Raw genomic sequence first — 27,842 nt, forward strand, 5'->3', positions numbered from 1 at the left:
AAAACATTGCGAAAGATGATAAATCTAGAAGTATTGCCAAAATTTGATTGCATTAATTCCAAATGTCAAATATGTGTGGAATCAAAGTATGCTAAGCATCCTTATAAGTCCGTTGAAAGGAATTCAAGTCCTTTAGACTTAATTCACACAGATATTTGCGACATGAAGTCAATACCATCTCGCGGTGGGAAAAAGTATTTTATTACTTTTATTGACGATAGCACGAGATACTGCTATGTTTATTTACTTAATAGTAAAGATGAGGCAATTGATGCTTTCAAGCAATACAAGAGTGAAGTTGAAACGCAACTAAACAAAAAGATCAAAATGATAAGAAGTGATAGGGGTGGCGAATATGAATCTCCTTTTGAAGAAATATGTTTGGAAAATGACATTATTCACCAAACAACTGCCCCTTACTCTCCACAATCTAATGGAATTGCGGAGAGGAAGAATCGAATGTTGAAGGAGATGATGAATGCATTGCTAATAAGTTCTGGCTTACCACAGAACTTTTGGGGGGAAGCTATACTTACAGCTAACTGAATAATCAACCGTGTACCTCATAGTAAAACACAATCCATTCCTTATGAGAAGTGGAAAGGAAGGAAGCCTAGCTTGAAATACTTTAAAGTGTGGGGGTGTTTAGCTAAGGTACAAGTTCCTAAACCTAAAAGGGTTAAGATAGGTCCAAAAACGGTTGATTGTGTGTTTATTGGATATGTAACCAATAGCAAGGCATATCGGTTTCTGGTTCATAAATCAGAAAATCCAGAGATTCACGTTAATACGATAATAGAATCAGATAATGCTGAATTCTTTGAAACTATTTATCCGTATAAAAAGGAAAGTGAAGTGACCTACCAAAAGTCAAAACGACCTCGGGAGGAAATAATAGATGGTATGCCTAATGAAGTCATCATCTCATAAAGAATAGAGGTGAAAGTACGTCTCAATTGGAGTATGCTCGTGTGTTGGGAAGCTTAATGTACATCATGAACTGTACACGACCTGATATAGCTTGTGCGATAAGTAAACTTAGTCGATTCACAAGTAATCCCGACAAACATCACTGGGTAGCAATGAAACGAGTTCTGGGATATTTGGAATATACCCAAGACTACGCTTTGCACTACAATAAATATCCTGCGGTTATCGAAAGATATAGTGATGCAAATTGGATAACCGGCTCAACAGAAACAAAGTCCACAAGTGGATATGTTTTTATTGTTGGTGGAGGAGCAGTATCTTGGAAGTCTTCCAAAAAAACGTGCATTGCTCGCTCTACAATGGAATCGGAGTTTATAGCTTTGGATAAAGCCGGTGAAGAAACTGAATGGCTTCGGAATTTTTTAGAAGACATTCCGTTCTGGCCAAAACCTTTGGCTCATATTTGCATACATTGCGATAGTGAGGCTGCAATAGGACGGGCAGGGAGCGTTATGTATAACGAAAAGTCTCGTCATATACGACGAAGACATAACACCGTTAGACAACTACTTTCTAGTGGAATTATCACTATTGATTATGTAAGATCAAAGGATAATGTGGCGGATCCGCTTACAAAAGGCTTAACTAGAGAGGGAGTTGAGAAATCATCTAAGGGAATGGGACTATGGCCGAGGACAAGTCAACATGGCGGTAACTCTACCTAGAATTTTAGATGTTCCGAGATCTAGGTTCAAGGAGCTCAAACAAAGCTGTGATTGACCGGTTCAACATTGTCAAAATAAAATCTTTGGTCCATTCTCGTGATGAAGACAATGTTCAGTAACAAGGATAGAACTTTACACGTTCTTTAATGATTACCTAAGTTTGATGTGGTATTTATCAAATAGTGTCAATCTAAAGGATTACACGTTTAGGAATCACCTATGTAAATGTGAAGTAGAAGCCGTTTCAATGAGAATTCTGTAAGGCCAATTCTGTACACACTTATGAAACTAGGCGGTGTTCATGGCTGAAACGAACACAACAATGAGAACCAAAAGACGGTTAAGAGTTGGTTGTGTGACATATGGTTGTCTAGGTATACACTAAAGTTCGACGGTTCAAAGATATCAAATCTACCGATTGACCGAGTATATCCGACATAGGTTCGCTACGAAAAGTTCAAAGGGAAACCTACTTATCCATATGCAACTAATCCTTACTTGCAAATCACACATTTTCATCTATGATCATTCTTGTTACAGCCATTCCCATTCATGTGGGGGATTGTTGGACTTTAAAGCATTGGGCTTCAAAGACTTTAAGCATTGGGTTTTAAAGTCTAAGAGTGTGAATTGGGAAATGGTGGGAAATAAAATGGAGGGAAATGAAAATTTGAATGAAGTGAGCTTTTGTCTTGAACTTTGTCCCTCATTGGTGAGGGACAACTACATTTGTGTGTATATATATAGAATCACTTCTTAAAGCTCTTAAAAGGAGTTGAAAAGAATGAACCCTCGCGCCGTTGTCGTCGCTCGCTCGGCTCGGCTTCGGCTTTGGCTTTGGATTTGGATTTGGATTTGGTTTTGTCAAATGATCGATCGATAAGATTATTTTTGGACAAAATTTATTTAATTAATTATTTAATAATAAATTAAATGTCAGTTAGTTAGCCGCTGTCCGGGCGTGACCGCGGTAGGACCGCGCCAGAACACTGCTGCAGATTCAGAAGGCCACTCTGGCCGCGGTCCTGGCGTAACCGTGGTGGGACCGCGGCAGGACGCGCAAACTTCTGAATAGACACCTTTTCCAGAACAAACATCACACCTCTTCCAATAATTGCCTATAATTCTGAGGCATGACTTCGTTTTTAAGACACTGAAACAAAAAAAATTACAAAACTTCCTTTTTTCTAAAAATACTGCATTCTAATTCGCAGTCTCTCTCTCTCAAATTTGTAAGTGTGATTTTGCTCCGTTCTTTGAGTTCGTTGGTATCCTGCAGTTTGTATTGCCACTGTTGCAGGAAGGTTTATTCCGTTTCATCCTGGGAGGATTTAATCCATTACCTTGGCAACGTGTGAGGGGGTTAAAATTCACGCACAAGCAAATTGTGGACTCGGAATATTTCTTATTCTTTACTGTTTTTCAATTTCTTTTATTCTTCTAATAGTTTTCTGATTTTGTGTTTTAACACAGTAGCGAATTATAGGGTGCAGTAGGAAGATAGAGGCTGAAGTCTGAAGTCTAGGACTATGTCTAGCTTCATTGTTCCTTTTGTTTTCTTCTCTTGAGCTGTACATATTCTTACTTGGTAAATAAAGGTGTTTAATTACCAAAAAGAAATATATTCGTTGTGCCTCTTTAAGTATTTCCCCTCCTATTTTAAGTTTTCCTTAATCTTTTGACATTTCATTCAATTTTTCAATTGATGTTGCTATTGAAATTTCTATAAGTTCGTTTTATGAAAGATTTAAATATGCGTGTACATAAAGCCACAACAACAATAATTATTCAATTCTCATTTAATAATGGTTAGGCATGTGAATTCTCACTATCTTTTCTCCTCCATCTCACTTATTTTATCTCAATACTTAATAATTTGTTCTTTTAGGACACGACTTCAAATTAAGAATTTTTTGATTAAATCGTTAACACATTCCCAGGGCCGAGCTAGCATAAGACTTGCGAGTTCGACTGAACCTAGTAATTTTGATCCAAAACATGCATTTGTCTTAAGGAAATTCATTGAATATGCATAAATTGTTAACTTAGAATCCGGTACGTAAACGAACTAAAATCTCGAACCCACAAGCTTCAAATCCTGACTCCGCCTCTGTTCTTTCCTACCTACAATCTTTACTAAAGCTGAAAGGACATGCACATGTCAAATACTATACCTAATTTATTTGTACCAATATACCTCAATCCTAATGGAGTAGTTGATACTGCATATATCGACACTTTACTTTACTTGTATAGTATTTTTTCTCTATATTCTCATATATTGCAAGAGATTGTATATATTTTTTCATTTGATTTTAAATTTACCCCTTCATATTTTAACACATTCAATCATCTTAGCATCACACATGTAGATAGATGTATTTAGGTAGAACATGAGGAAATCATTTCATGCGACCTTTTTTATTTTTCCTTTGTATCTAAAAGCATTATTTGCCCCTTTTGTCTTGCTTGAAATCTTGTCATATATAGTTTCTTGGGAAAAATCATTTATAATATCATATCCATCTTAACATGCAGATTTCTATAATTCTTGTCATGCTTGCTAAACTTACAACGTACTTCTTCCGTTTCAATTTATGTGAACTCATTTGACTGGGCACGGAGTTTAAGAAAAGAGAGAAGACTTTTGAACAAATGAGGCACATATATTTTGTGGGGCTATAAATCATTGCATAAAGGTAAATTGTTTCCAAATATGGAAAGGGGTCATTCTTTTTGGCACGGACCAAAAAGAAAATAGATTCACATAAATTGAAACGGAGGGAGTAATATATTTTGTATTACTTTTATTTGTCTTAAAATCCTCATTGTGTAAAATGTTCCTTCATATTTCAACCTTTTTGTAAGCTAATATGGTAAAATTAAAATTATGATACTTTTTCTTCCTCTCTTAATATATGAAAAATGTCATTTTAAACATATTTTGACATTATAACAACGTACTTAATACATTTTAATATGCCCGAATTTATTTTAAAATAGGAAGAAGTGGTGATTAGTTTAATAGGATCCTACCATAAAACCTCCTATTTTACATCATTGACCCGCAAAATTCGATTTTATTGACGCTTTCTCCTTCCCACACTAGAAGGAAATAAATTAGGAAAAATTCTTTTTTAGTTTTCAAGTTCAAGATAAGGCAAAAATACTTTTAAAAAAAATCACAGGTGGGTCCCTGGAATGGGAACCTCATGAAAAGGATATAATGGATATTTCACAGTACACCCCCAAACTTATTGGCGACTAACAGAAGCAACCTCTCTTTTGTTGTTATCTGCTAAAATAGTCCTCTTATCAACTTGCAAATAAGATAATGCAATACCAGCAGCACACGTATCATGAGTTTAAAGTTAAACGTGTCGGAATCACAACGGCTAATTTACTCACCTACCATTTTCTCGGAGCCAATATAAACACAACTAGCTGAGCAAGAACGAAAAAAAATATCCTCCTTTCTTCCTCTTTACTCATTTTATCTTTTCTCCAAATGGATCGTCTATTTCTCTTATCTCTTCTCGCTTTCGCACTTTTCTCGTCGGCGATAGCGTTCTCCGACGAGGATCCGTTGATCCGACAAGTCGTGTCCGAAACTGAAACCGATGACAGTCATCTGTTAAACGCCGAACATCACTTTTCACTTTTCAAGTCAAAGTTCGGAAAGATCTACGCTTCGGAAGAGGAACATGACCATAGGTTCAAGGTATTCAAGGCAAACCTCCGCCGTGCGCGGCATCATCAGCTCCTTGACCCTTCCGCCGAACACGGTATTACAAAGTTCTCCGATCTTACTCCGTCGGAGTTCCGCCGGACTTACCTTGGACTTCACAAACCAAAACCAAAGCTTAACGCTGAAAAAGCTCCGATCCTCCCGACTTCCGATCTTCCAGCTGATTATGACTGGCGTGAACACGGCGCCGTCACCGGCGTAAAAAATCAGGTCTTTTTTTGTAGATATACTTTTCTACTACTATATGATTAATTGATTATCCACTTATATTTATTGGTGGTTGAATTCGACTATGATAGGGTTCATGCGGTTCATGCTGGTCGTTCAGTACAACAGGAGCGGTGGAAGGAGCTCACTTTTTAGCGACGGGAGAGCTGGTGAGCCTTAGTGAACAGCAGCTTGTGGACTGTGATCATGAGGTTCGTGTTTTTTCTTGCCGTTGACTTTTAAAATTTGATCGGTTCAATATTATTTAAGTTTTTATATCTATGTTGGAGTGCGGTTAATGATGTTTTATTGGTGCTGTTGCTTTGAGAGTTTATGATAGCTAAATTGTTATTGTAGCTTTGTATATATATCATCGAGGTTTCTTGCAAGCTAGTTATCTGTTTTAAGGGGTTCGCAAATTAGGTCTGAATCATTGGGAAAGGATAAAAATTACAGCTTTTTAGGTATCTATACTATTGGTGCAGCATAACAATTATACTCAATCCTAAATTAGTTAGATGGGTTAAATTTCTTGAAACAAATCATATATAATGGGTAAATTGTATGTTGGACTCTGTTTCTTGCAAAAACTTTATCTGTTTCAAAGGGTAAACCATTTGGTTTTTATACTGTGGGAAAGGATTAAAGATTAAAACTTTTTTTGCCTGTATGTACAATTGGGGTTGCGAGCAGTGGTTAAGACAGAAAGAAAATAGGATTATTCTATGTTCCTTGTTCTTCATTATTTGCGCTTCACTGAATTAAAATAGTTTTTTTTTCTTAAAATTTTGGTTGAAATAACATGGAAAGACAGAAGTAAACCTAGTCGGGGATTTAGTTGAGACTGAACAAAGGCATTAATCCTTGCTGATGTAACATTGTAACTGATTGTGGATCTTTATTGTTGCTTTTTCTTCCGCTTATTACATTTATCTGTTCTACCCTGTAATCTTAAATCAATGTTTTTGCCTTTTGCAGTGTGACCCGGAGCAACAAGATGCTTGTGATGCAGGTTGCGGTGGTGGTCTTATGACTACTGCCTTTGAGTATACCCTTAAAGCTGGAGGTCTTCAACGGGAGAAAGACTATCCTTACACTGGCAAGGATGGCAAGTGCCACTTTGACAAGAGCAAAATTGCTGCCGCTGTAACTAACTTCAGTGTTATTGGTCTTGATGAAGACCAAATTGCTGCCAACCTGGTTAAACATGGTCCTCTTGCAGGTATTTAGCCATTAAAGTCTCAATTTGAACTTTTCATTTTCCCAATGTGAATGAGAACAGACGACAAAACTTACTCTATTTCCTGTTCTGTAAAATGCAGTGGGGATCAATGCTGCTTGGATGCAGACATACGTCGGAGGAGTTTCATGCCCATTGATTTGCTTAAAGCGTCAGGATCACGGAGTGCTCTTAGTAGGTTATGGTTCTCATGGCTTTGCTCCTATCAGACTCAAGGAAAAGGCTTACTGGATCATCAAGAATTCATGGGGAGAGAACTGGGGAGAGCATGGATATTACAAGATTTGCAGGGGTCACAATATCTGTGGAGTTGATGCCATGGTCTCTACTGTGACTGCTGCCCATACTACTAATCCTAACCTGTGAGATGAACTTATACCAGGAATGTTGTCTGTGATCAAGGGTTTTACTACATTATACTAAATTGTGTAAATATGTTATTCAGTAATGTATTATGAACTCAAGTCTTAGATTCCATCAGCACTTTATTATCGTGCTTCAAACCACATAATGGTATTTGTATTTCTGTAGTTTATACTGCAAAAATGAAGTTCGAATTTTAAAGTTGTTTGTATATTGAATGCTCGAAATGTCTATTCCTTTTATGCTTCCAAATCCTATTGAACATTATGAATTTTGCTTATGAAGCATGAACCTCTAATCATGAATTTTGCTGCAAATACTACTTGATAAACCAATAATTTTGTGTATTTAAAGTTGAAACATTTTTGTCTATATCTTTGGCTGCAGTATACCTAGAACCTCTACTGAGGCTAATTACACCAATAGTTTTGAACAAAACTTCTGAGTTGCAACATCTATGATATTTAATAATCATCCTCATCAATTGAGCCAAACGACCATGTGCAGAACTTGTATCCATCTCCAGCGTGATTAGACAGGAACATCAGACCCATCTTTCTTCCGTTCCATAATTATTTTTAAAACTTTTCTTGGGTATTGTTTCTCCCTCCAAAGAGATCAAATTGTAAAAATAGCACGGTATAGTCAGTTTTCGGACTGGTCAATCAAAAATAGCCAGCGTTTACCAAGTCAATGAAAAATAGCTACTATTTTGCTACAATAGAGACCGGTCCAACATAATATACTGGAGTTCGATGCACTTGTGTATGAACTCCAGCATATTATGCTGGACCGGTATACTTTGCTGGCTCCAGTATAATATACTGGAGACTGGAGCACCGGTGCTCCAAACTCCAGTATATTATACTAGACCAATATACTTGCTGGAACTCCGGTATATTATGCTGGAGTTCTAGTGTACTTATGCTGGAACTCCATCATATTATGCTGGAGTTCCAGCATACTTATTCTGGAACTCCAGTATAATATGCTGGAGTTCAAGTATACTTATGCTGGAACTCCAGCATAATATACTGGAGTATTTTCCGGGTTTTGAACTGTGTTTTCACTCAGATTTATCTTTATATAAAAAGTGTCTAAATTTCGATTACTTTTGAAATTGGGCTATTTTTGAACAACCAGTTGTAAATCTGGCTATTTTTAAAATTTACCCGATCAAATTAGGACACACGTACAACCAAAGTAATGTTGGGCTAAAACGACCCGAATATACTCTTAACATTGTTGATATTGTCCGCTTTGGGTCAAACCCACACGATTTTCCCCCGAAAGGCCTCACACGTATCCAACTCCTCGTAAGTAGAATCTTTTTCCTTTCTACTTTCCAACGAGTAAGACTTCTGATCTTATATGATCTGAAAAATTTGTAACCTCATTGACTCAATTATATACATCTCAAAGTTAACAGCAAACTGGGAGCTCATAGCTATTTTTTCAAGTTTTCTAATGTTGGATATACGTGTTTCTGCAAGACTGCAACTTTTTTGGAGTAAAGGTATTGACAATCTAATTGCAAACTTGGTTGTTGAGTTTTAACAATTCAAGATGGAGAATTAGTTGGCTATGGAACATTAATGTTCAAAAAGGATAATTCATGTCATAGATTGAGTTAGCTTTATATATTTTGACATCTGTTTTAGTGTAGTTTTTATGTATGGTCTTTAATTGGGCTATAGGTACAAAATGGGCCACTGCAGCCTTTTCTTTCTGAATCTTCACACAAATAGCCGGCTGAATATATTATTTATTTTTTTAGTCGATATATAAAATGTGGTTGGATGGACTGTTATTTAGGTTAATTTTCTTTTCTTTCTTTTTGATGGGAGTGGACTTGTACACAGTGTGGGGAGAGAGTAAGCTAGAAGATGTGAGAGTTTTTTATAGGATTGAGTAGCTTTCAGATTCACATTAATGGGAGCAAACTTGGCTATGTGCTGTAATCGTCATTTGGCAAAAGTTTCTAAATCAATCTTATAAAATAAGGTAGATAAATAAATTCCCCTAATAGGAAGGAACTTTTACATATCTATACTAAATTATAAATTTATTTACATTTTTTAGATAAATAATCACTAAATTAAATTTCATATACATATTTTATCATTTATATACAAAATAATGTATTAAGTTTCAATTTTCCCCATTTTTTCTCTCTCCCCTTTTCCCATTTTTTCTCCCTATTAAAAGAATAATTAAATTCTCAATCGTAATTCGAGATTTCATAACTTTAAAGAAGGAATCACATTGGACAAATTATTAAAGGAATCTAACTTTCAAAATCAAACTTTTCCCCATTGAAATACTCTAGTGATATTAAACTGTTGAAAGGACAAGTACACGAGGCCAACTGAATGACAAGTCATTCATATTGAGATAGTGATTAGATAGATAAGACAATTCTATTTTATGTGCACTACAAAAGATGAGTGTACAAACAATTCTATTTTATGTGCACTGCAAAAGAAGAGTGTACAAACATATGAAGCACATGTTGCCCTATTAGAAATAAACTAGCACGGGCTAGCCAGTTTTCGGATTGGTCATTCAAAAATAGCCAGCATTTGCAAACTCAATGAAAAATAACCACTATTTTGCTGCAATAGGGACTGGTCCAGCATAATATATTGGAGATCGGTGCACCTGTGTATGAACTTCCAGCATATTATGCTGGAACTCCAACACGCGGAAAGTTCCAACATAATATACTGGAGATTGAAGCACCTGTGTATGAACTTCCAGCATATTATACTGGACCGGTATATTATACTGGAACTCCAGTATATTATGCTGGAGTTCCAGTATACTTATGCTGAAACTCCAGTATATTATGCTAGAGTATTTTTCGAATTTTGAACAATGTTTTCGTTCAGATTTCTTTTTACATGAAAAGTGGCTAAATTTCAATTACTTTTAAAACTGTGGCTATTTTTGAATGGCCACTTGTAAATCTAGATATTTTTGAATTTCTCCCCAAAACTCCTTATGAGAAGGAGATGTTACTCCAAGGTAGCAGACAAAATACAAAGGCACTAAGCCAAATAAATAGTACTCCATATGGGCGTTCTATCAATCATAATTAATGAACTTTGAAAAACCAATTCTTTAAGGGTCCAATAATTTTTTATATTATTCGATAATCTATCCTTCTTCAAGAATTAATCCATTCAAATCACTAGCTAAACAATTATGTGTTCCCTTTTATACTACGATTTATACTTTTTTCTCAGGTTTTTGACTAAGATTTAGGAATTATTTGAACGTTGTGACATGAGTTCATTTTTGTACATAACTAGCAAGGGAGCAGACAAAGCCCAATTGAACAGTAATGTCTATGTAACTGTTGGTATGCAAACTCTCAGCACCACAATTTTAATTGTGATCTCTTGGTTATTAAACTGCTTTTGCGAATAAATATATATGCGGGAGCCGAGGGCAAGCCGAACTACGGTGCAGTGTATTTGGTGTTTAAATTCATTAAATATGTACAAATATTGAATTCAGAACCTAGTCACTAACACTTGAATTCGTATACTAAAATTCAGAATCCATAAAGTTAAAATTCTTAATATATATATACACAAAAGGGTCTAGTGTGGCGGTCCCATGTTTGATTATTAATTGGTCCATCATATCATCCATTTGCATTCAATTATTATTACAAATATACTATGTGTATTTACCCCCAAAAGGCGGAAGCTATGCCCACCACATTATCTTTATGGATTCATTTATATATGCTGTTGAACGTGGAATTACATGCTATATTTTGGCATTATTACATAAAAAATAAGTTCTATAACCACAATTGAAATTGGGTCAAGGCTATGTCTTCCTAGACAGAAAAATAATGTCAAGAATGCTTGTAGACAGAAAAAGGGAAGATAGATTTTGCTTTTTGGATTTAAAAATAGAGAATATTAATTGTTAGAAGTTGAAAAAGAGTATTTAGAAGTTGAAGTTGCGTTAAGTCAAGAATTTTGTGTGCGAATACAGTTACTTCTGTAGCACTTGAAATACTCATCGAACAATGTTTTTAATATTTCATCAGCATTTCAAATATGTTTTCGTGAGCCGAGGGTCTCTCCGAAATAAGCTCTCTATCTTCACTAGGTAAGGGTAAGGTGTGCGTATACACTACCCTCTCCAAGCTCCACTTATAAGATTTTACTAGGTATATTGTCGTTGTTATCTCAAATATGTTAGTTCAATATTTGCAAATAATTATGCTGACCAAGCTTTAACATGCAATTAATGACTTTATTAATAGCAAATTGCAATTGAAGTCAGAGCCAAATACCCAAGAATCCTTGTCCCAACCCACTCCATAAGGTCACAACCAAATCCTCAGAACAGGGGCATTAGGTCCAGTGTTGCAGATTGACGTACAAATAGGAAAGAAGAATGTAGTGCCGCCATGCAACAATAGAAACTGTTGTTATTTGAGGACATTAGGGGTCCAAAAGACAGATTAGGGCAGTCTGAAAATTTGATATATTGATATTGGACTGAAGAAAAATAAATTAAAAGGGCAATCTGGTGTAGAAAATATTTCGCGTTCAGGCAGGATTCGAGAAGGAACCGTACCCCCAAGGGAGTGTGATGTACCCATAGGTCCATACGAACTCCCAGGATCCATACGGCACGTTAGAACGAAGAGTACTGACATTTATGAGGACTAAAAGTCGAGAGATTTGGACCACTTTTTTTGGGGGCAAAGCTCAAATACCAAAAACCTACAGAATGAAGAAGCACGCGGCTGAAATGGCTGGCTGTTGAATTAAATTTTGTTGGATACAAATCACATTAATGGCCACAGCCTACTCTTTCCTAAATTCTCCACACCCTATAAACCTACTTGCTGATATCCTAGTGTGTACTGCATCATTGTTTTTGGCATTTTTCTCCTAATTACAATGACCATTTTTTCTTTTTCTACTTCCTCTTCTTTTTCGTTATTGAAAATAAAAATCTAAGTACTATTACTAACTATCCGATATCTGATTGCGACATAATTCGTTTTCATTTTTTGCCAATCTTTTCTTTCAATAACCTCACCCGCACAGGCGGAGCTAGCCTATCAGATGCGGGTTCAGCCGAACCCAGTCAGTTTTGCTTAAACATTGTATTTGTACTAGAAAATTTATTAAATATGTATAAATATTTAATTGCGAACCTAGTAACTAAGACGAATTATGAATTCTATAGTAAATTTAGAACCCATAAACTTTAAATCCTGGCTCCGCCTCTGCTCACCTGGCCTCTTTCGTATGCCCAGACCTACCAACTGGAATGTAAACACTATAATATGAAGACCCAACATCGAGTAAATAAAAAATTTGAATGGATTTGATACTGATACAACGTGATTTGCCCATCAAATAATGAGCAAGTGCCTAGTGAGCCAGCAGCAGAGGCGTAGGTAGAGCAGAAGCTATGGGTTCCACAGAACTCAGTCGCTTTAGTTTAAAGTTTAAACCTTGTATTTATCTTAAAAATTCATTAAATATATATGTACAAATTATTAATTTGAAACCCAATAACTTAAAAGATTTAGCTCCCGTTTGGCCCTAAAATTTGGGAGTTTTGTTTACAAATATCTATTTGTTTATAGATCTTAACTATTTTTTGGCAGATTTTGAAAACAAATTCTTCAAATTCCAAAAAGAGCTCTAGAGTAGTTTTGAAAAGTTCTACTCATAAAACTTCAAAAAAATTTCAAGTAAAATGCATGTCCAAACAGAATTTCAACTTTCAAAAACCATTTTTCGTCTCATCTTCAAACACTATTCAAGTTTCAACCAAATTTATGTCCAAACGCTAGCTTAGAATCCCGAACCCATAAGCTTGAAATCCTAAATCCACCTCTGGCCAGCAACCCAATGGACCTAGCTGCCTAGTTTGTAGAGTTTTTCTGATTTTTTTGTTTCATTAAAATGAAGAAAATTAGAGTACCTTTCATTACTAATCTATTGTGCTTTACAACATGAAGTTAACTACCTGATATTCGCAACTACTAGTAAGGTGGATGGTAGTGATAGGTGTGAGAAATGATGCATTATTCCTTTTGTTCTATTAATATTTATATCATAAATGGACAATTAGTTATCATATATAATTCAAACGATTGTAAAATCTCGAGTTCCTTCAGTTTCAGGTAGCTAAAATGAATGATGGCAATGGGACAATAGGTCTCCAATCCCCATAAAAAACCTTATCACGGATAGCATATTTACTACTCTCTCCGTTTCACAACAAGTGACCAATTTGCTTTGGGCACACTCATTAAGAAAACACTAAATTCTAAACGAAAATAGTTAGTGTGACTAAACTACCCTTCATTAAATGTTGCAGCATAGTTATAATAGTACTTACTTCTCTTCTCAAATGTGAGGAGTAAATGACTTTTTAGGGATACGTACATAAGGGTAATTTTGGAAAAATAAATTAAATTTTTTCTTGATTATATAAATGGACACTTATTTTTGAACCAAAATAAAAAAGCAAATTGGTCACTTATTGTGGACCGGAGGGAGTAAAACTTACCAAAAGTTTCAGTCTGGCAGATCACGAGGTGTGATTGATTATAGGGCGGATTTTATTTCTACTAATTTTATACAGAGTTTAATTAATTATATACATCGGTATAAATAACTTTTTATATGATCTGGTCAGAATCTATCTATAATAAACCTCCTTAAAATATTTGATGACAAGTTACCTGCTACACAAGTAAAATAACTTGACTGTGTAAAAATTCATTAACACTAATAATGCATATATTACTTAAGTTCTCTTATATAATGAGAATCTTAGCACTAGAAACTTAACTGGTCAACAAAGTGTAGCTTTTTCTCCGTATATTAGCCTTTTATATTATCATATGACAGACAAAATTAAAAACATTACATTAATTGGTTAATTATTTATTTAAGAAATTTATGCATGCCTATAGGGGCCAAAATCTCATTTGGGATTTAGACCTATGCATTGGCTAGAAACCTACAACAATAAAATATAAGTGTAAAACAATTCCTTGAGCTTAATGTGATGCAGTTGCAAAATCATCACCCAACCATTATTTTATTTTATTTCTTGTTGAATCATCTAAACACTTGGAAATGCCTAAATTTTATGGTTTTCTGGCACTAACGTCTTCCACTTAAAAAATATTTCGAGGGTAAGCTGCAATTTAATAGTAAAATTTTAACGGGCATCTTCTTGGTTTTATAATGTCATGGAAAAATAAGAGCTGCAAAAGAACTTGCAACTGCCCCCTTAGTTTCTTTTCCATTCCATTAAACCTATACTTGCATGAAAATATATTGAATAATTAATGCTATTAACAGTACATAATTATCCCTCTACTCAATGTGAGGTATTTAGATTAGGTTTAAAAATAAGACGGTCCTTCTCGTCTTGGACTTGGCCGTGCCTTTGGGTCGACCAAGCACATGCGACACCGGCGTCAATAAGGATTAGGTCACAAAAAGACAGCTCAATTGCAAAATATCATTTAACTCTCGATCTTAATTACCCTCAATAATAACCACCACAAAAATAAAAGCTGCATGTTGGGGGACCTTAGAAGCACGCAGTTGCAGGAAAAGAAACTGACCGTGTCTAAGCAAGAAGAGTTGCTAAAATCTGCAAACAATTTATTATTCCTCACGATATATCTGCCAGCTCTCTGAAATAAACTATTTTTTGACAAATTACAGAAATTCTACTGTCTAGTGTATACAAGAAAAGCAAGTTAAAAATGGGCGAATAAACTTGATTGGGACATCTAAGTACTTAACAGATCATCACAAGGATGCTCATCATCAATGACCAATGGTACTTCCCAAGTTCTTCTCTGACATTTAAATACTAAGTTTTTTTAAAAAGAAATGAGAATATACTATGAAAGTATGAATTAATTATTTATATTATTGAATTACAAGTAAATTTATATTATTGGATTAATTATTTATCTGAAATAGTACTTTCTAATTTGCTAAAATAAGTTAAACTACACTAAAATAATACAACAACATTAATAACATATCCAGTGAAATCCACAGCTGAAGTATGGGGACGGTAATGTATACGCAGACCTTACACCTAACTTAGGAAGGTAAAAAGGATGTTACCAATAGATCATCGGCTCATAAATAGTAAAAGAGAAGCAATATACAGATAGGAAGTTAAACTACATTGATAGTTTTAAAAAATCTTTACATAGTCCATGCGTATAAATTAAATCCATAAAAAAACCGTTCTAGAAAAGTTAAAGTAATCCATATGACTTAGCCTTGCTAAACCAACTACACCTCAAAGATATCAACTTAATTATTTGCATAATCACTTATAATTTCTCAACCTTTATTATTCTACCACAATTCGAGCAAACAGCTAAGTCTCAAGATATATATAGTTAAGAAAGCTTGAAAGATACCTAAAAAAAAAGATGATAAAAGAGCAGAAGAAAGTACTTATCTGCATAGTGTACCAATCTGTTTGCCCTAATAAAGATAAAGAGTACTACTTAGTTTCAGAGATTTTCGAATCAAGGGAAAGCTTCTCCGTGTTTTCAGCTCTCTTCCACTTCTACTAAATCAAGTAGCCTATATATAGATAAAAGCTGCTCTCATATTCTGTCACATACCGTACCTTAAACGTATTATCAGCATTTACATCTTCTATTACCAGTATCATAACTTTTATCATAATATGCATCACATGCATATGTTCCTCATACAACATTTTTGAACTGAAAGTTGTTTAAGGATCCATCTTAACACTAAGTTCTCTCTTTGGTTTTCACTACCTAACTATTTTAACTAAATGAGTTTATGTTCCATATACTAATGGGTCGTTTGGTACGCAGGATAAGGTGTGAGATTAAATTTATATTGTGTTTGGTTAACGATACAAATTTATTTCAGGATATATTTATACCGTCAACCAAATATAATACTTATTAATTTAATCTAAGACATAATCCTAGATATCCCACCTTATCTCATTAAACTTGAGATTAATTTATCCAACCTCCGAAGCAGGATGAATTAATCCATATTATAATTTGAAGAATATAATCCCAGAATAATTTAGTCCGCATGCTAAATGATCCCAACTGTTTAAGGAATTTATACAATATTAGGTTATAATGACCTATTTAACTTGTTAATGGTGTATTAGGTAATTTTTCAATACCAAGTTCGATATAATAACCTAGAATCAGAGTGATGATGTGTTATAATTGTCTAAAGAAAATTAGACTATTAATTAACTCATATGTGCAATGACAATGTGAGGATTTTCCACACTATGAAGTTGAAATGATGTATAACAAAAGGTAAATACTGTAGTACTATAAGTTAATCCTAATTTGGTAACCTGAAGATGCAATAAATAATCTGTACTAACTAACTATACAATATTAGATATTTATAGTGTAAAAATTCTTTATAATGTTAGTTTTTATAAATTACCACATTAAATATTCTAGAAAATTAAACCAAAAAAAAAAGACAGCAGCCTGGAAAGGCGGACTTATGGAATGAGGCAGAATAGAAGAAATTAAATGGGTGTCAACGGTGCATGTCACCAATGCATTTTTCTCATAATCCAACAGGCAACAGCCAAAAATATAAGTAAATGAATGGTGAGGGGCAAATGACAGATCTTAAGGAAAATAAAAACAAACAAAATCTTGGCCCCAACCAGACACGAAACATATCTACTTCGCCCCTATATAACCCGGCAAGCAGACGGATAAGCTGGGGAAAAAGTAGAATTGAGTTCAAATCCGACCAGAAAGACAATCGAAATCCATACTCAGAGTAGAAAAACCTAGAAAAGAATGTAACACAGAATATGCAAAAATGCACACATCCATATGCAGCACAAAATATATACTAGTACCTATGTTGCTTAAGGATTTAACTTATATTCAGTAATACTGTGATTTTTTTTTTTTTGTGTATACTATCAATGTATTTTAACTTGTTTTAATAGATGATTTGCTTTCTGAGTTACTAATTTACATTATAAACAATTAGTTATAATTATTTTTAAAATGACCTTATAACATATAGAAATTAAACTTTCTCCTACATATTCAAAAAAAAAAAAAAAGGGGACTCCCGATACAGAAGGCATCCTGCATTCACGCAAGATTCAGGAAAGAACTGCATCCCAAGGGGTCTGGTCTAATGTAGACCGCCTACCCTAATGCAAGCATTAGGGATTGCTTCTACGGATTGATGTCATATGGAAACAGATTTACCATTCCTCTAGCTAATTCGTTCTACAAAAATCACAGTAAAATGGAGGTTACTGATAAGATCAACAAATAGTAATAATTAGTAATAATAACAAAATAAAAGTCATTCTTGAAATACCAACAGAAAACTAACATCCTATAAGAAAACAATGTCTTACTTCAAGGAGAAGTACTGGAACTTCTGTTTCTCCTTCCCATTAACTAAATGGATGTCAATGAAGTTAAAACAAAATCAAGAATTAGATTATTCTATGGCCTCTCTAATAATCCTTCCCTAAGCCAAAATGGCATAATTAAAATTTAAATGCTGAATTCGCCTCTGTTTAAGGTCTTGGCTGTGGAAAGAATTGCGTACCGGCCATGAAAGCATTAATAGGAGTTGGAAATACCGAAGGGTCGAACATTGTACCATGTTGTTGCTGGTGACTCGTGGCGGCAGTTGCGGTGGTGGAAGTGGTGGCGCCGGTGATAAAATTCAGCGCTTGTTGAGCTGCGCCACTACCTGATGAACTCTCTCCACCACCACCACCACCACTATATCGACCCTCTGGCCCTTGATCATATAAAATTCCTTTGAATAAATGGCCTCCAATATTAACAGCCGTATGATAAGCAAATTGATCTTCTGCATCGTCAATTGCACTAACTTTTACGCAGCGAAATACTGCTTGAGAACTCACTTCTGCTGGAAATTGACCACCTAGCTCTAACCCTAGCAGTCCAAAAAGCACCTTAGTACAAATCAAATAATGAACTATCATTATTACTTGAAAGAACACAAGAAAAAAAAAATGAAGTACAACACTCCACAATGCAATAACTTTTATTTCGTCAAGTTTACTTCTAAACAGTAGAAAAATAAAGGAGTATAGGGTTGGTCAAGGAATAATGAAAATAGCTATGTAGCATGTGTATCACGGTTTTTGTTCTTCTTGATTTTTCTTCCCCCACATATTTTGTAGTTTAGCATTAAAAAACATTTGATTAAGCCCTCTAACGCGTCTTAAATTTTTTTGAAAATAAAAAAAGAGGTGAATTAATTAATACCCTGAAGTTCATTGATGACTCCCTTGAAAATAAACAAGAAATGATTGTACTTCCTATACTTAAAGAGATGAGTTCAACCGATCCCACCATTTTTTTTAAGACCAAAAATATAAGTAACGAGAAAACTTTATTGATTAGTAGTATAAAAATTATGGTATGAACTCGTAGTTTTAGGAAAGTTCACAACGTTGACCTCATAAAGTTTAAATCTTGAATCCGTTTCTGATTACCTGACGACGAGATGGTTGGCAAACGAGTACAAGCAAGAGAAGAGCTAGGGTTTTCTCTTGGCCTTTTGGGGATAATATTAGAATCAGCTCTCAAACACAACTGCTGAGTTTGTTGTTGTTGTTGATTATGTTGTTGTTGCAAAGCAGCAAGTTGTTGTTGTCTTTCACGTCTTTTAGCAGCAGGAACCCAAGTACTTTTAACGTGAGTTTGACACTGAAATCCTCTGCTCTTACAACAAGTTCGACATCTCAAATGTGGACAATCTTTCTTAGCTTGATTACCACAATCTTGACAATTCATACCCCCAACTCCACCACTACTACTTCCCCCTGTTGGTCTCATAACCCTAAAAGAATTACTATAATTATGTTTATTATCATCACCGACAATATTGTTATTTCCACTACTACTACTACTACCACTGATAATTCTTCTGTTGTTACTGGGTCCCACACCAACTGAGAAATCCATCTCTTGCACTTGATGTTGTGGGGTTTGTGCTCTTTGTTGATGCAACTGATAGTACTGTTGCCATAATTCAAAACCCTTGTTGTAGATCTCTTCGTTCTTGAATAAAAGAAAACTATTCGTAGCTAATTGATCTTGTTCTTGTTGTTGTTGTTCTTTATTTCCACCTCCACCTCCACCTCCACCACCTAGTGTAAAAAAACCAGACATTTTTTACTACTAGCTTCTATGTCTATCCTTAATTTTGACAGCATATTCATACCCTCTTCAACCTAGTTAAAAATAGGAGAATAACTAGGGGGAGGAAGACAAAGTAAATGGATTTTTTTGGGGTTATGGTTAAAACTTTGCAGCTTTTGAGGAAAAATTATGTAGGACAATATATTTAGGAAAACGAAAGGAAAAGAAAATGGTTGAACTTCTCTTTTATGGTTTGCATTAAATTCACAGCTCTGCTACGCCGCCATGGCCACTGCACTACTGCTTTACCTCTTCCTTCAATTTAAGACTTATACAACAGTAGTACCATCTTTCTTGTCTCTCTCTTAAATTTTCTCTCACACACACTAATTCACTTTCTGTTTCTCACACTAATATTTTTCTTGGAACAGAAAATATTGCCACTTCTTTTCTACAGTTCTCTTACAGTTGGGCAATAAAATCTCATCAACAAGGAAGTAATCGTGACCTTTGCATGGTAATCGAACGGCTGAGAATTACCCACGTGGCTTGGCATCAGCTTTTGCTTATTCGTCCTTGCACCGGAAAACACGCTCTACTTTTTTCTGACCGTCCCATAATTAAGAAGGTTTTTCGTAAAAATTTCAATTTCAATCCAACCAAGAAATCTATCATACTAATACCAAATGAGGAAACACAAATTTACGGCCATTTCAGTAATTTTTGTATCACAGACCAATCAATGGACGTGGACATAAGTGGCTGTGATCACAACGGGCAAGAATCACAGACCCTAATTAACCCTACTCTAGTCTACTTCATTATCTTTAATCGGATTTCACTTATAAGCTTGATAATTTAGATATTCTTTACGAGTTTTATAGTATTTTAATTTGTTGCACCTAATTTTTATTCATTACTTCTTAGATTATACATTATTAATTTCACCTATTATGGATGATTGTAGGTTGTTATTTTTAGATGACATGAAAGCATAATAAATCTGTCAATTAACAGGGGAGCTAAATGATTCAAATGGATTTTGATTTTCTTTATTTAAAAATAATAACGCAAAAAAAAAGTCAAAACAAAATTGTTTAGATTATTGATTCTCTTTAGCATAAGAAAAACTTTAGTGTATAGCAAAAGTAATTAGAAAATTACTTTAGATTTTATGTTGCAAACTTATAATCTTGTTTAGTGATATTCTTATATTTTTAGAATTCTTAACTTTGTCATTGTGGTCAGCTTACAGATATTAAACTCAATTTTATCCTTTTTATAATTAGTATTTGATTCTCTTTTTCTTTTCTTTTCTATTAAGGTAAAATATTCTTTCAGATTTAGAAAAAATTTCTAAAAGATTTTATGTGCATAAACATATCTTTTTCCATTATAAGCTCAGTTTGGCCACAGATTTTGACTACTTTTTTTCAAAAAAAAAAAAAGAATTAAAAATATTATTTGTTTATGAAACATGATCGATTTTTGAATTTTTCTAAAAATTTCTTTTCAAATTCCCAAAAAGTAATTTAAAACAGTTTTTGAGTGAAAATTTTTCTTTCGTTCGTAAAACTTCAACTTATCTTCAAATAAAATGCATGTCGAAACACCACTTTAATTTTCAAAAATTATTTTTGAATATAATTTAACTTTTTTTTCAAGTCTCAATCAAATCTATATCCAATATTTTCGCTTTGACTGATTAAGCGGTGAGTTTTATTCTATGTAGCAGGATATTTCTATAAACCGGTCCATGAAAAAGTGAAACGAAGAGTAATAGAGATGTCTATATCTTTAGGTCAACTCTTTTGATGTAACAAGGGAGGGAGGGGTCCTGAGTAAAGTATTTATGTTAGTATTATACAGTAGCAGCCAATCAACATAATGTATACTTCAATTAATATATTCTTAGCTACCAAAGGGTGTGACTACAGTCTGTCAGCTGTAAATGAGACATAATCAAAAGGTCTTTCAATAATAATGGAGTAACAAATATTATTATAGTAATACTACTAATAGTACTCTAAGAGGTCGTTTGGTAGAGTGCATTAGAGAAAGTAATGCATGCATTAGCTTTGTGTACTAATAATATCTTTTTGGTACATTTTTTCAACTTATATATAACTATTACAAGCATCAGTTATATATCCTATTTGGTTATCCTCTACATAACTAATGTTTGCATTACTAATCTCTGCATTAGTAATACACCCTATATACTCAACATTATTCTTGTACACCCAACCAAACGACCCCTAATGGATACAAATTTAATCCACAATTGTGCAACAAAAATCTAGTATATAAATAGTTTAAACTTATGTGGGGTTTGATATAATTTTTTTTAGATATGATGATATTACTCTTTTTATTGATACATTATAAAGATCATGTTAACTTCATTTTCTTGAAAATTTTATATGTATTCGATCAAGTGTGGTATTTGTATGGGTCAAAATCCGACCACCAGATGGTTATCATTAAAGGGAATGGTAAGGGGTCGACCAAGCCATGGTCGTGCCCACGAGGCGTAATGGCGACGAGTACCTCGGCCACTGTCGAGATCGAGCCATCAGAAGTCTTACACAGCAGAACATTACACTGGGGTGAGTGAGGAGGAATGTAGTCATGAGAGGGCACGCTAGTTAAGAACCATTGGGTAAAAGGGGAAATTGACAATATATATAAGGAGGGAAAAGCAGAAAGAAGGGGGGCTGGCAATAAGGAGAAGAAACAGAAGACGCGGGAGAGACCTCCAAGGAACAAAGGAAGAAGTATAGATATTGGGTTACGAACCTTTGTAATCTCCATTGTTGAATCAATAAAGCTAGATCTCATGGCTATCAACGAGATTTCCTCTTAATCTTCTTTGCTTTTACAAATACGGAACAGTATATCAAAGATGTAAGCTTAGCTTATTATTTACATTTAATATCTTTCAATCATCCTAAGAAATGTTGCATAAACTCGATCTCTTTGATTTTAGTATCCAATATGCTTAGATCTAAAGCCGATTATGTTTGGCTAAGATTTGCTCTCTACTTTATCATTAATTGGTTTAACTAAAAGGCTTAACACTTTTTGGTCAAACAATTTGGCGCTGTCTGTGGGGATTTCTTAGCCAAATTCTTTAGTTTTATTTAGATCTAGAACCAGCCAAGTATTACTTCCAGGCAGTTACAACCTCACCATCTCGGTGACAACGCCAACTTGGAAAGAATGGTAGATAAGTTTTTGAAATAACCGTATCAATCTAGGTCAGTTCCCAACACAAAATAAAAATTATGACCGATGTCTATACGAGACCCATACCCAACCCGTAATGGTGGGTTTAGCAAGTCATATGCATGATCGAAGTAGAACCACGATCACTATGTGCTTGGCATGACCGCGATCCCATGCGAGGTATTCACCGTGTATACCGACATATACTTTCACCCCTGGGAAGGGATGATAACCTACTGCATGATCCTTAGGAAGATCAGGCATGTCCCGCATTATTTTCGTATCATGCACGCTAGATGATTTATAAACAAAGCATGACATGTTTCCCTTATTGTTTACGCATATCGGACTGGGACTCGGCCTCGGTGTCCCAACGGGTGAGGTAAGCCCAACTCACGAGAAGTTTAGATGTAGCTAAATAGCAAAGCTAAATATGGCTGCCAAATCAGAAACCACTACCCGAGTACTAGGCGGACCGAGTAACCCTACAACGCTGCCCCTCCTTTCACCAGCTTGCTAGGCCGAGGTAACTGATAATTTCATTTGGGTTTATCTTCACTTTGTTGTTGGATCGAAACAGGAATACGAACACTCGCACAGGTACGCCAGCGAGGGACCAACGTTGCCGAAACACCCCAGGAAATGGCTTTGTAGCATGCCATCTCGCAAGTAATGATCGAGCAAAACCCTCTAAGTCGCAGCGTATCACAAATAACAGAAATGGATCGGTACAAAATTGAGCGAACTGGGACTCACCCAGGAAACGCACAGTACTCTCCAGTAAAAGGAAAGTTAAGCAAACTATGACTTGCCCTGACGCACGCGTAAACAACACGGTGACAAGTAATGCTCCCCAACAGAAATAACACAACGGGTTATAATTTCAACCTTGCTCGAAATAACACCCCTACTGCCATCGGCCTTCGCCAAAAGAGAAGTTCTACCTCGCTCGAATTCACAACGGGTTATAATTTCGACCTTGCTCGAAATAACACCCCTACGGCCTTCGCCAAAAGAGAAGTTCGACCTCGCTCGAATTCACAACGGGTTATAATTTCGATCTTGCTCGAAATAACACCCCTGCGGCCATCGACCTTCACCAAAAGAGAAGTTCGACCTCGCTCGAATTCACAACAGGTTATAATTTCGACCTTGCTCAAAATAACACCCCTACAACCATCGGTCTTCGCCAAAAGAGAAGTTCGACCTTGCTCGAATTCACAACGGGTTATAATTTCGACCTTGCTCGAAATAATACCCTTACGGCCATTGTCCTTCGCCAAAAGTGAAGTTCGACCTTGCTCGAATTCACAACGGGTTATAATTTTGACCTTGCTCGCAATAACACCCATACAGCCATCGACCTTCACCAAAGAGAAGTTCGACCTCGTTTGAATTCACAACGAGTTATAATTTCGACCTTGCTGTTTGTGACTAGTGAACTTGCTTTGGTTCTGTGACTCCTGGCTGTGTATGAACCTATCTTAATGGTGTTGTGCTTGGACTTTTGTTCACTGCTCCAATATCTTTTCAAACTGTCTCTGTTGTTTTACTGAATTATTTTCAAGCAAACTTCCTTTTTAATATAGTTTTTTCCATTAAAACCTTTCAACTTGTGTCAAGCACTCCCACTCTACTCCTAGGTTAATAGGTTCTGCCCCCTCCAGTATGTGTACTGCCTTGGGATCCCCTTGAGAACCCTCTGAACTCTAGCATGCTGAGGCTGGCCCTTTCCACACTGCACTTATTCATTTTGGTTACCAAGTCAAGGTGTAAGCACTGCCCGGGATCCTTGAGATCCTTAGGGAACTTTGATGCACATAGACTATGACATTGTCTATGGAATTGGGGAATTTGAGGCAATTGGAGGCTTTGTAAATCTAGACCTAATTGAAGGCTCCCTATTGAATAGCTTCTTATTTTCTTATTTACTTATGTAATTCATTCATATGGTCTGTAATAACTTGTAAATAAATATTGGGAAAATTAGTGAAAGGGATGGGTAGCTACATGTTTATGGGGTAATACGGGTAGAATCATGCTTGTAGGACCTTACATTTTAATCTGATTGCCTTACCAAGTAGAAATCATGCTTATAGGGTTTTACATCTTGTCATGTTTATCTCACCATGCTATAAATCATGCCTATAGGTTTCAAATAATTCCGTAGTAGAAATCATGTCTGCAAGTCTTAAAATCAACTTCACAAATAGATGCCATGCCTATAGGATTTAATCCAGATTCTGTTATAACAAGTGCTTACGTATGTTTCCATGTCTGTAAGTCTTAAAATCAGCTTCACAAATAGATGCCATGCGTATAGGATTTAATCCAGATTCTGTTATAACAAGTGCTTATGTATGTTTCCATGCCTGCAAGTCTTTAAAATCAATATTAAACTTAGATATCATGCCTATAGGGAACAATATCAAGTCCTGCCTATGGGTCTCGCCTAGGTTTAGTTTAAGTAACTCAATCCGGTTAACGTTTAGTTCACTTCTGATTTGGTTTAATTAAGTGGTTTAGATTTCCCTAAAACGAGTTCTTTTAAAAACTGCCTTAATCTGGTATTAGACAGCATGCCCACAGGGATTTAAGAGTCTGTTTTAAAATCTGCCCCGTTTTGCTATAAAATGTAGTCATCAGTATTCCGCGTATAGGCAAGCCTGTAGGGCGTTTTCAAAACCTGCAATCCTGAAACTGTTTCTATGACTTAATGTTTTTTCTGATCCTAACATGCTTTTAAAAACCAATAGGCAACTGCTAGGGTCATTACTCCTGAGTTTATAAAATAAATTGTTGGTCTTCTGCATATTTACCTAGACATCCTGCCTCAGGATACTGTTTAATAAAAAGCCCTTAATTGTTCTTGAAGTCGTGCTGTTTATGTGCCTTATTTGAGGAGGAAACTTTGAGCCTCTAATTGACCCCTTTTATCTTATGTGTTAAAAGTCCTAATTGTTTTGCCTGCCGCCTTAGAATTTTCACCTTTAAAACCTTAGGGGGTCTGTCTAGAACCACCTATCGGTAGAGATCCTAAATCCCTCCAGGACCATTAAGAAGGGACGGGTAACAGCACGCAGTAGAGATCGCTGACCAAACACTCGCTTTGCATGACCACTAAAGGGGATGGGAAGGGTAGATATGGGATATGATGACTACACGCTAATGTCACGTGTAGCCCCTCATCGAGGAGTGTTTACCGGACACTGTGTGGGGTGATCCTATAGGCTAACAACCTAGGACTCCTCCTTTACCAAAATTTCTTTTTCTATTTTAAAACTTTTGTTTACAACTTGTTCAAAAAAAAAATCTTTATTACTTGAGTTACTCAACGTGCTTTACTTGCAACCTATTTGATTCAACTGTTTATTTATATGGACTAATTTGTGAATATAAGTTCGGATGGGACCCACAGTTGTGGACCAAGAGGGGTGCCTAACACCTTCCCCTCGAGGTTATTTCGAGCCCTTACCCTAATCTCTGCTAATGCAAACCAATCCAAGATTTAATCGCTCTAGGTGCCCTAACACACCATAATCCGTTAGGTGGCGACTCTTAAAATACCCAATTTCCAAAAGGAAATAAGTTATCACACCCCATGGAATGTAGAATCCCGGACCTCACTCCGCGAGGAGGAAAAAATGGGGGCGCGAGAACGGCCATCGGCCTTCGCCAAAAGAGAAGTTCGACCTCGTTCGAATTCACAACGGGTTATAATTTCGACCTTGCTCGAAATAACACTCCTACGGCCATCGGCCTTCGCCAAAAGAGAAGTTCGACCTCGCTCGAATTTACAACGGGTTATAATTTCGACCATGCTCGAAATACACCCCTACGGTCATCGCCCTTCGCCAAAAGAGAAGTTCGACCTCGCTCGAAAACACATGGAAAAATTGACCGCCTAAATTAGTAGGTCAGAATTCAGTCCCGCTCGAGTATACAAGTCGGAACTGACTTCGCCCAGAGATGGTGAATCTAAAATTTGACCTCGTCCGAATTAAGGTTGGTTCCGCCTGAGCTGGTAAAACGGAAGCCGACCTCGCCCAATCTCGCAAGTTCGAATTCGCAATCAAAAGAGTCAGGGGCTCTTCACAGTGGAAATCAAAAGATATACAAATAAAGACGAAACAACTATTTTATTCAAATGTACATGCGCGATAGCCGCACCTTACAAAGGGTCAAAACGGGCCCTTGGGAAAAGATGAAAGTACACAATGAAAGAAAAAATAAAAACTAAGTACATGGGATGTAGCAAAAGCTCACTCCGCATCATCCCCACCACCGTTCTCCCCAACATCATCATCATCATCAGAAGGGAGCTCGTCCTTGTTATCAATGCCCTCCCCAGCCTCTGGAGTCGCAGGGTCATATCCACAGGCAGTGCGAGCCTCGCGTGCCTTTGCCCAAGCATCTTCAAAGGTGGTCTCTGGGACAGTCCCCGCCTCCCACAAACCCTTGTAAATATCTTGCTCGGCCTCGGCGTGGACCCATAACTCATATAGGCGGTGTGGGACCGCGGCAGAGGCAGACTCGACCTAGGCCAACAATCGTTCCTTCTCGGCCTCGAGCACCACGACCCGGTCTTCTAGGCTCGAAGCATCCCGGTCGATTTCACCAATACGCTCCTCTAGTCGTGCCTCCCTCAGCGTGGTCGTAGCCCTCTCAGATTCCTGCTCAAATTGGAGGACACGGATAGTGTCCTCAAGCTCACTACATCTGCGGATGGACTACATCAGCTCCTGATCCCTTTTCTCCTATTGTTCCCTTATAGATTGGGCGCCAGTACCCGCCTTGAGCCGATCGTGCATCTTACGGCATCTGTTGCGATACCACCGATACTTTTTAAGCATCTTCAGGAAAATCTCGGCGCGAGTATCGGCCCTGCGAGCACTCTCGATCCCCAACATGTAAGACTAAAAACAAAGAGAAGAATGGAGTCGGTAAAGACCAAGGTCACAAAGCAAAAAAACAAAGTAAAAGGAAACTTACCCTCAGGCCCATCGCGACCACGCCACATGATAATTCGGTGTCGCTGACATCCCGAAAAGCTCCGCTTTCGGCGGAAAAGCATAGAACGTCAAACTGCGGCACAAAATCTGTCGTGTCTCGCAGAAGGTTGAGATCCGACAGAATTTTCCCCTCTCTTCGGCCGAAGAAGGAGTACGGTTCGGCCAGGATGTC

General features: G+C 36.3%; 2 protein-coding genes across 2 annotated transcripts; one reads left to right on the forward strand and one right to left on the reverse strand.

Annotated features, from left to right (window-relative positions):
- On the forward strand, positions 5,105-7,453 carry LOC109224858 (cysteine proteinase 15A-like). Its single transcript, XM_019389415.1, has 4 exons — positions 5,105-5,613; positions 5,703-5,822; positions 6,589-6,832; positions 6,933-7,453. The coding sequence occupies exons 1-4, from the start codon at positions 5,164-5,166 to the stop codon at positions 7,214-7,216; spliced, it is 1,098 nt and encodes a 365-aa protein (XP_019244960.1). The 5' UTR covers positions 5,105-5,163; the 3' UTR covers positions 7,217-7,453.
- Positions 17,625-20,013, reverse strand: LOC109225112 (protein SHI RELATED SEQUENCE 1-like). The gene is made up of 2 exons (XM_019389702.1): positions 18,782-20,013; positions 17,625-18,216 (listed from the first exon to the last, which is right to left on the reverse strand). Exons 1-2 carry the CDS (start codon positions 19,458-19,460, stop codon positions 17,828-17,830), a joined length of 1,068 nt encoding a protein of 355 aa, XP_019245247.1. The 5' UTR covers positions 19,461-20,013; the 3' UTR covers positions 17,625-17,827.

Source organism: Nicotiana attenuata, chromosome 4, assembly GCF_001879085.1.
Source record: "Nicotiana attenuata strain UT chromosome 4, NIATTr2, whole genome shotgun sequence".
Taxonomy (NCBI): Eukaryota; Viridiplantae; Streptophyta; class Magnoliopsida; order Solanales; family Solanaceae; genus Nicotiana; species Nicotiana attenuata.